Consider the following 10,035-nt stretch of genomic DNA (forward strand, 5'->3'; position numbering starts at 1 on the left):
TAATTTAACCAGTCTCAATTTTACACATGATAGAAGACTGTAGAAAATGTCAGAAGGATGTTTTTATTATACAACACCTCTGCAGTTCTACATGGTGTGGATTAATTCTGTTCATATGTTTCAATAATGGAAGTCAATTAAAAAACTGTATGACCTTCTTAAGGCTTCCTATGATTCATTTCTCTCTATATATGTCTGTCTAATCTGTCTGTAGGCATAAGGATGTAGTGAAGCTGCTAAGGAAAACTGGAGCTCACTTCTTCCGTGATGAAATGGAGGACGCTGGAACTGAGATGTGCAGGTCTTTCACAAAAACTCACACATATTTCTTCTCGCTCCCCTTTTTCTGTTGATTAACTCAGGTCTGACCAGACATTCGGGGACTTTCATAAGCTTTTAGAATGCTCTCGAACAACATTGCATTGAGACAGCAAAGATATTCTTGGAGTCTGGCTCTAAACACCACAACAAGTGACTTGTGACTTATCAAACCTTCAGCTACATCATTCATATATCACTAAAGATTTTGAAAAGCGCTGGAGGTTGAATTGTGTTTTGTCAAAGCAATAAGCTACAAGAAGCCATGCATTACAGTGATTTTGCCATGGGTAAGAGGTGTCCATAAGCATGACGTGAAGTGGGGGTAAAATTAAAACGCACAACCTCAAGTGGCTTATTGCTTTATAAAACAGCGACAACCACACCATGATAAAAGACACCAATGTATAATAAATGATCAAATGTATTAATAAAAATACTAATCAGAATAAGCAGTTTTTCTGCGAATTAATATAGACCATTAGCTGCCTACTGTTGCAGAGCAATGTTGCAACATGGTGCATTAATATAGAATTCAACTGATGTGTGGTCATGTGTGCATACTTCACCGTTGGAATGGTGTTTTCATGTTGGTATGTGGTGCCCTTTTTTACGCCATAAGTAGTGCTGCATGTTCCTCACAAACAATTCAACCTTAGTTTCATAAGTCCACAAAAAATTGGAGTGTTAAGGTGGTCTTTGGCAAACTTCCGGCATGCAGCAATGTTTTTTTTGGAAAGCAGCGGCTTTCTTCCATGGCAGGACACCACGCCTGTTTAATGTTTTCCTTATAGTAGACTCATGAACAGAGATGTTAACCAGTTCCAATGATTCCTTCAAGTCTTTAGCTGTCACTGTAGGGTTCTTTTTTACCTCATTGAGCATTCTGCGGTGTACCCTTTGAGTCATCTTGGCTGGATGGCCACTTCTAGGGAGAGTAGCCACAGTACTAAATCGTCTCCATTTATAGACAGTTTGTCTAACTGTTGACAGATGAATATCTGTGTTCTTTGAGATAACTTTGTAACCATTTCCTGCTTTATGCAAAGCAACAATTCTTGATCGTAGGTCTTCTTAGATCTCTTTTTGCAAGGCATGGTCCACGTCAGCAGATGCTTCTTGTGAATAGCAAACTCAAAATGTTTGAATGCTTTTTATAAGTCAAAGTAGCTCTGACATACACCTCCAATCTCGTTTCATTAATTGGATGCCAGGTTTACCAACTCCTGACTCTAATTCACTTTTGTTGACATCATAAGCCTAGGGGTTCACATACTTGTTGCAACCTACACTGTGAATGTTTAAATGATGTATTCAATATGTACAAGAACAGTACAATAATTTGTCTGTTATTAGTTAACAGATTGTGTTTATTCATTATTGTAACTTAGATGAAGATCAAACCAGATTTTAACTTTATTTTTTTTGACACTATATCTGTTTTTTAAAACAAGATATAAAACCTCCACTTGTGTCACCCCTCACTAGTAATGATAAAGAAGCTCTATACTAAGAACAGATCTTGTAGATTAGAGAATAATTGTAATAGCCAGTGAACTTCCGTTGTTAGGATTTATGATTGCCCATGTGTGTGTGTTTGTGTGTGTGTGTGTGTGTGTGTGTGTGTGTGTGTGTGTTTTACAGTCTTGCCGCAAGTGCAGACTTGGAGGGACTGGAAATGTGGCACTTGGCTGGGGCCGATTTAACCATGTCAAGTTATGATGGACAGACGCCTATTGAAGTGGTGAGTTTATGGAGAAGTTTCTACAGTGTTCCCACAGTCATGAAAAACCTATCAAGGAATTCGAAAATTGAGATTTGCAGACCTGGAAATGTCATGAAAATTAATAAAATCTTAATCATTGAAAGTTAGTGAATTTTTTTCCACTTTTGTTGCACTCAGAAAGTTTAGGACCCTCTTGTCTTACTGAAGTCGTTTGATAACAATAAGTGAAACATTTTAACTATACTGTATTACTTCTGAGGATTGGTGCCTGACCTTAAAATATAAATCTGCTCAGCAACCTTTTTATTTACATAAGCAATATCACACAAGCAAGAGTGCTGTTGTAGACTATTTCCAGTGCTGTTATAAGAAATAAAAATGAGAGGACCAGAAAAAACTTGTATAGTGTAGATTTTTAAAAATCTTTATCCAGTAATCATGAACAAATGGAAAAGTAATGGTAATTCATCGGTTAAAAGGTGTGGCGAACCCTCTGTGTAAAATTGATAACCACAATAGACAATGCCTACAGTGTCATTGGATTCATAAATCTATAAGACTCTAATAACACACAGGATAAAATATCAAAAAATTTTGTTGGTTATAATGTTGCATCAGGTACAAAATGTGTCTTCTGTGTTGTAAAATCAGATGTCAAACTGGCCTGTAAAGACATTTTAAAAATGTTGTCATGCTTCCTGTAGTCTTTCACTAATGGGCCTTTCTTACCTGCAGGCAAGAGCTGCTGGACATGAGGAAGTTGTTGATTTCCTACAACAGGCTCAATACCGAACTCAGGTACAGATATATATACACATACACACATACATATATACAGCTCTGGAAAAAATTAAGAGACCACTGCAAAATTATCAGATACTGTGGATTTACTATTTATAGGTATGTGTTTAAGTAAAACAAAATTTTTTGTTTTATTCTATAAAGTACTGTCAACATTTCTCCAAATAACAATATTGTCATTTAGAGCATTTACTTGCAGAAAATGACAACTGGTCAAAATAACTAAAAAGATGCAGTGTTTTACCCTGATTTTCAATCAGCTTTCATGCGTCTTGGCATGCTCTCTACCAGTCTTTCACATTGCTGTTGGGTGACTTTATGCCACTCCTGGTGCAAAAATTCAAGCAGCTCGGCTTTGTTTGATGGCTTGTGGCCATCCATCTTCCTCTTGATCACATTCCAGAGGTTTTTAATGGGGTTCAGGTCTGGAGATTGGGCTGGCCATGACAGGGTCTTGATCTGGTGGTCCTCCATCCACACCTTGATTGACCTGGCTGTGTGGCATGGAACATTGTCCTGCTGCAAAAACCAATTCTCAGAGTTTGGGAACATTGTCAGAGCAGAAGGAATAAAGTTTTCTTCCAGGATAACCTTGTATGTGGCTTGATTCATGCGTCCTTCACAAAGACGAATCTGCCCGATTCCAGCCTTGCTGAAGCACCCCCAGATCATCACCGATCCTCCACCAAATTTCACAGTGGGTGTGAGACACTGTGGCTTGAAGGTCTCTCCAGGTCTCCGTCTAACCATTAGACGACCAGGTGGAGGAACGGTGATGATCTGGGGGTGCTTCAGCAAGGCTGGAATCAGGCAGATTCGTCTTTGCAACAGCAATGTGAAAGACTGGCAGAGAGCATGCCAAGACCCATGAAAGCTGTGATTGTGATAAAGTTAAAACATTAGTGTTGTGTTATTTAAAAATGAATATGAACTAGTTTTCTTTGCATTATTCGAGGTATGAAAACACTGCATCTTTTTTGTTATTTTGACCAGTTGTCATTTTCTGCAAATAAATGCTCTAAATGACAATATTTTTATAAGTATTTTCAGTACTTTATAGAATAAAACAAAAATGTTCATTTTACTCAAACACATACTTATAAATATTAAATCCAGAGAAACTGATAATTTTGCAGTGGTCTATTAATTTTTTCCAGAGCTGTGTGTGTGTGTGTGTGTGTGTATATATATATATATATATATATATATATATATATATATATATATATATATATATATATATATATATATATATATATATATTCCTACATTTTCACAGACTGATGCATTTTATAGAGAGGATCAAGTTTGGTTAAATATTAATGGGATAGTTTACCCAAAAATGAAAATTATCTCATTACCCTCATGCCATCCCAGATGTATATGACTTTCTTTCTTCTGCTGAACACAAAGAAAGATTTTTAGAAGAATATCTCAGTTCTGTAGGTCCATAAAATGCAAGTGATTGGAGGAAAGAAATTTGAAGTCCCAAAAAGCACAAAAAGGCAGCATAAAAGTAATCAATACGACTCTAGTAGTTTAATTCATACCTTCAGAAGCGATATGAAATATGTGGTTGAGAAACAATCAGTATTTAAGTTCTTTTTTTGTTTTTACAATATATTCCCATCCCTGCCAAGTAGGTGACGATATGTAGTAATGATGTGAATCACCTAAAACAAAAGAAGAAAAATTATGAAGTGAAAGTAGAGATTTATAGTAAATAAAGGGACTTAAATATTGATCTGTTTCACACCCACACCTATCATATCACTTCTGAAGGTACAGTATGAATTTAACCACTAGAGTTGTATTACTTTTATGCTGCCTTAATGTGCTTTTTGAACCTTCAAAGTTCTGGCCACCATTTTCTTGCATTGTGTGGACCTACAGAGCTAATATATTCTTCTAAAAATTTTCATTTGTGTTCAACAGAAGAAAGTAAGTCATACACATCTGGGATGGCATGAGGGTGAGTAAATAATGAGATAATTTTCATTGTTGGGTGAACTATCCCTTTAAACTAACTAAAACACAAAAAACATCAAATTTGTTTCTGGTTAACAAAGCTGTTTTAAAGAAATTTTGCAATTTATCTATTTCAGCATCAGGCAGATGAGGGTAATGAGGTAAAAAAAAAAATGTTTACAAGTCATTTAACTGTATGGCCGAAAACTATGTGGACACCCAAACACCAAAACCATATGAGATTGTTTAACGTTTCATTTCAGAGCCAAGGGCATGAATGGGAGTTGGTCCTCCCTTTGCTGCTATAACAGCTTCCACTCTTCTGAGAAAGCTTTTTACTAGATGTTGGAGTATGGCTATTGGGATTTGCTCCCATTCAGACACAAGAGCATCAGTGAGGTCAGGCACTGATGTAAAGCTGTAAAGGCCTGGCTCATAGTCGATGTTCCAATTCATCCCAAAGGTGCTCAGTGGAGTTCAGGTCTGGGCTTTGTACAGGCCAGTCAAGTTCTTCCACACCAGACTTATTAAATCAATTATTTATGGACCTCAATTTGTGCACAGAAACAGACAAAAAAAAAAAACCTTCCCCAAACTGTTGCCACAAAGTCGGAAGCGTACAATTCTCTTGAATGTCATTGTATATCGTAGCATTAAGATTTGTCTTCACTGGAATTAAGAGACCTACCAAACTTGTTGGTGTCCACATACTTTTGGCCATATAGTGTATGTTTGTCATCATTTCGTGTTGTAAAAAATCTTCATCTTCCATTTAAAACGGTTCAAAGTGATGAGAAAAGGAAATGTGAATGTATCAATGGGGGAGAAAAATCTAAAAAGTCTTCTTTAAGTCTGGCCTCATGATGAAAATTGATAATATAACACTTATATAACAAATAAGTGGCCAGAATGTACTGATGTTTTTAGTGGAAGAAATATGTTTTTTGACATATTATTTTTGTTTTATAGGCCTATATACAACATTATTTATATACAGTTATATATTATATATAATATTTATATATAGTTGTCAAAAGTTAACGCATGCAATTAATAACAAATTTTAAATGCGTATATTTTTCTTAATCGCGATTAACGCATTTACCAATTTTCACATAGATTATGACATTTTATTCATCTCCCTGTGCGTTCTAAATGCTGGTTGGAGTAGGGCAGAACGGTATGGTTTGTATGCAATTCCGGACATGGACACTGTCTGCCATACTTTTCGTGTGAAATTCAAAGCGGCCCCTGATGACCTTGCGCAAAACGTGTGAATTCCATATCCGAAGTGGATAGCCACAGCCTGCCTTCTTTCATCATTTACTCAACTTTATGCTGTTTTAAACTTATATGACTTTCTTTCTTCTGCGGAACACAAATGAAGATATTTTGATCAAAATATCGTATTTTATGTTCCGCAGTGAAAGTCATACGAGTTTGAGATGGGATATGGATGAGTAAATGATAAGAGAATTTTTAGGTGAACTATTCTTTTAAGTGAAATGTCTACCACTGTGCTAAAGTCACATAAGCGACCATTCTCATGGAGTGTTCATTCATACAACAGTGCCATTTTTGTGTCATGATTTGGTGCATACTTCAGGTTAACAAAAATTACAGTTAACAGTTTTAAGTTAACAACAAAATCCCTCATCTTTTTCTTGCAGTCAGTATTTGAGGAGAATGAGGAAGAGGTAAATTGTGTTTTGAGCTGTGTTATACACGGCATACTTGATGTTTATCTGTTCTAAAGCAGTCGTAGTTTACCCTGAGCTGTGCTGTGATTGGTGACTTGCATGTTCCAACCATGGTCAAACTGTAGTCCCTTGCTGATCGCTTTTTTGTTCATAAATGAACAAGAAACTGGACTGGAGTGTGAACCGAATTTATCTGCTGCTGGAATTGTGATGCACTGCATTTTTACTGATGGACACATTGATCTGAACAGAACAAAGAGGATTGTAAAGTTAAAACCTGTACAATAAATGTTGCTTTAAGCTTACACTTCATAAGCTGGTAATGCAATCTGGACATGCACATTGCATAACTGGCTTTATTTTCTTATCACATTGCCGTGAAATGGATGCTAAAAAACAAGCAGACTTAATATTTTAGGATTTATTTGATTTATTTTCCTTTCTTTGGAGACATTAAACTATGATGTCAAGCAAAGACAGGAAACAAGCTAAAACTTTTGCTTTAAGCAATGCCGTATGACAGGAACGGATTATGACTTGCAAAGGCCCTGGGGCCAGTTATCTCCAAGGGCCCCCCTCCCCTCCCACCATTTTTTTTACATAGCAACTGGCCCAAAACTTGTTGAGGGGGGGTGGGGCGGTGGGGTTCGTTTTCATTGTTGTTGGGTTTTCGAGCGGCAGGGCTCAGGGCCCCCCCGGGCAGTCAAGGGCCCCTGGGCACTGGCCCCATTGGCCTGGTCGGTAATCCATCCCTGCCGTATGAACATATACTTGGCTGTTAAAGCATGAATATGACTGCTTTAAAGTGGAGTAATGTATTAATATATAATTATAGTATATTGCAAGCTGCCCAAACGTTTTTGTAAATTCATGCTTTTTATGCTGTGATGAAATAGCTGGTGCTTGTAATAAATAACCTCAAAACTGCAGCCTCTTTGACGTTTTAAGTGCAAAAGTGTGCATACAGTACATTTTTCTCTTATTGTCTCTTCACTAGAATGGCGAGTTTATCGAGTTCACTGCTTGCCCAGCAAGATCCTGAGGAGACCATCCTACTTGCTGTCACTTCTTGCAATTATTCCTCTACTTTCTCATTTTCAGCAAACCTCGATTTTCTTTGCGAGCCCTTTATAAAAGCACAAGCCGTATTATTTCTTTTTTTTATTCTTTAGTCCATCCCAACAGGTAACAATCAGATATGAATGTACTGTAATGGTGACAGAAAAGGATTCATAAATGCTATATCTGTATAAGTACAGTATTCAGGGAATTTTACAGTAAAGTGTACTGTAACTACTGATGTCAAAAAAAGATGATAACATGTTGATGTGTTTTATGGAATAGTGTGTTCATTAGAATATGATGTATTTATTGTTTACATGCAGAAATGCCCTTATCTGACAATCAGCCAACTGTATGTATATACAGTTTACAGTCTGAAACTGATCAGACTAATGGATGTTATTTGTTCATCCAATGTTTTTTTTTTGTTGTTGTTTTTTTATGTGTTAAGGCCTTTGCACACCAGAGGCGATGCGATAATGCGAAACGAAATGCCGATGAATGGCCCTTTCACATTAAAAGCGAGGCGAATGATCGCCGTTAACACATTCACAACTTTACAATAGGTGGTGCTGATCTACAAGCAATTTTACCGCGGTGTTGTAGGTGGTGCAAAGCACCTCTAAGCTGGTCTTCCCTTCGCCCATCATAGATGAGAACATCACAGTGTGAAAGACAAACGAGTTCTCGAGCCAATCGAAAAAAGAAAACTACAGCTGCAGCAGCGATGAAGAGTTCGTTGTTTGGTTTGCTCAATGAGAAAGTAAACCTTCAAGCCACTTTCACAAACTATTTCAATTCACCTGCAAGAACTCATTTTCTTAAGGCATAATCTACAATCACATTTTCATTAAACCGCACAGTGACGACTCTAAGACATTACAGACATTACAGCTTCATTTTCTGTTATAGCATAATTTTCTGTAAAGCTGCTTTGAAACGATGTGTGTTGTGAAAAGCGCTTTACAAATACAAATGATTTAACAAGCTGACTGAACATGTACAGGCTTCACCACAGTCTGAGGGGTGATTAGAATGAATAGAGTGTAAATATAATATTAACTTTAAAACAAATGTTATCAATTGGAACAATACTGATAATATGCCTTTGCCACATACATATAAGTGTTATGTACATTTGTTTTAAATCACTGCGTAATGCACACACATGATGTAAAAAGAAGTGTTATTAATTGGAACATGATTATATCTTATTTTCATGGACATCTTACCTGTGTTATTTACATTTGTGCAAAAACCTGTATGTTATGAATTAAATGTGACATCCAAGAGTCTGTAAAATGTATGCAATAAAACCCATCTTCAGTTGGAGCCATTATTAGATACTTTATTACTACTAACTATAGCACAGCCATTTTTGATATACAAAGGCATTTTGATTCAAAGACACATACAGAGTGCACTGCAAATCACAGCAATGGTATTAATATTAATATTGGGTGGAGAAACATTTAAGATGCGTAAAATTGTTTCAGAAAGTTTTTTTTAATGGGATGCAAGGCAGCGATGCAGCAATAATTTACATGTTAAGAGAACCCATACGAGAAAAGATGTTTCAGTTTTTAAAGGTGCACTCAGTAATTTTTTTTCCCTCAAAAAACTCCTAAAGACATGAATTGTAATTTTGCAATATACTGCATGTAGGAAATCATGACCACTCACATTAAAATGAAGACTCCAGTCATATCCGTAACCTTATAGGAGCTGTTTTATTCTACATGGAGAGGGTCCACACATGGAGGCTGCCATGTTAGAATCACATGACCAGCCGAATACTACTCGCTTAATCACAGAAACCGTCCTGTTATTTCACACTTTCACTCACTGATTAAAGTAATCATGGCTGACTGTGAATACTACATTTCTACAATGGCATCTGAAACTGAAAACTATTGATTTTAAATTATGCTGCATCCAAGCCGCTAGGTGTCAGTGTAAGTCCAAGATGACACAAAGACAAAAGTTTCTTGAGTTCACCTTTAAGACATTTGATCCAAATAAAATGCTGGCACTCACTGCTAGTTCAGGATTTCTTTGAATTCTTTCAGATTAATATCGGTGGTCAACTAAGCTTTCTGTGTTTTAGCGCTACCAGTGCTGGTTTTGGTATCACTTCTTTCACATGATCCAAAGCACATATTTTATTGGTCAGGGTTTTCATAGCAGGGTGAGGGAAAAACATTTGTCAAACCCACTGTATAAAAAAAAAATTAATAAAATAAAAAAATAAACTCTTTGTCTGTGTGCGAATGTTCGCAGGTGTGAATTCCTCTATAGGAATGTATTGTTTATTCAAAATCTTAATTGCGGCAAAAATTCGCATTTGGTGTGCAAACAGTACCACCTGTTAGTGCTGTCTCAATAATGTAAATGTATAAAAAAAAAAATTAAAAAGAATGTTTTCATTGGATTTATCCTATTAAAAAGTAATCAGTTGTC

The 10,035-nt window shown here is 36.4% G+C and overlaps 1 protein-coding gene across 5 annotated transcripts in view; it reads left to right on the forward strand.

Moving 5' to 3' along the window:
* Positions 1 to 8,907, forward strand: part of aspg (asparaginase homolog (S. cerevisiae)) — a 57,694-nt gene extending 48,787 nt beyond the window's left edge. Inside the window, exons 14-19 of one of the 5 annotated variants that reach the window (XM_051722896.1) lie at positions 215 to 301; positions 1,963 to 2,062; positions 2,780 to 2,842; positions 4,951 to 4,974; positions 6,484 to 6,510; positions 7,511 to 8,907. In XM_051722896.1, the coding sequence (XP_051578856.1) occupies positions 215 to 301; positions 1,963 to 2,062; positions 2,780 to 2,842; positions 4,951 to 4,974; positions 6,484 to 6,510; positions 7,511 to 7,555 (346 nt within the window). In that variant the 3' untranslated portion in view covers positions 7,556 to 8,907. Of the gene's footprint in view, positions 1 to 214; positions 302 to 1,962; positions 2,063 to 2,779; positions 2,843 to 4,950 lie in introns of all 5 variants that reach the window. The other 4 variants (XM_051722898.1, XM_051722897.1, XM_051722895.1 and 1 more) reach the window with 4 other exon arrangements.
* Positions 8,908 to 10,035: the final 1,128 nt, after the last annotated feature.

This window comes from Myxocyprinus asiaticus, chromosome 17 (assembly GCF_019703515.2).
Source record: "Myxocyprinus asiaticus isolate MX2 ecotype Aquarium Trade chromosome 17, UBuf_Myxa_2, whole genome shotgun sequence".
NCBI classification, from domain to species: domain Eukaryota; kingdom Metazoa; phylum Chordata; class Actinopteri; order Cypriniformes; family Catostomidae; genus Myxocyprinus; species Myxocyprinus asiaticus.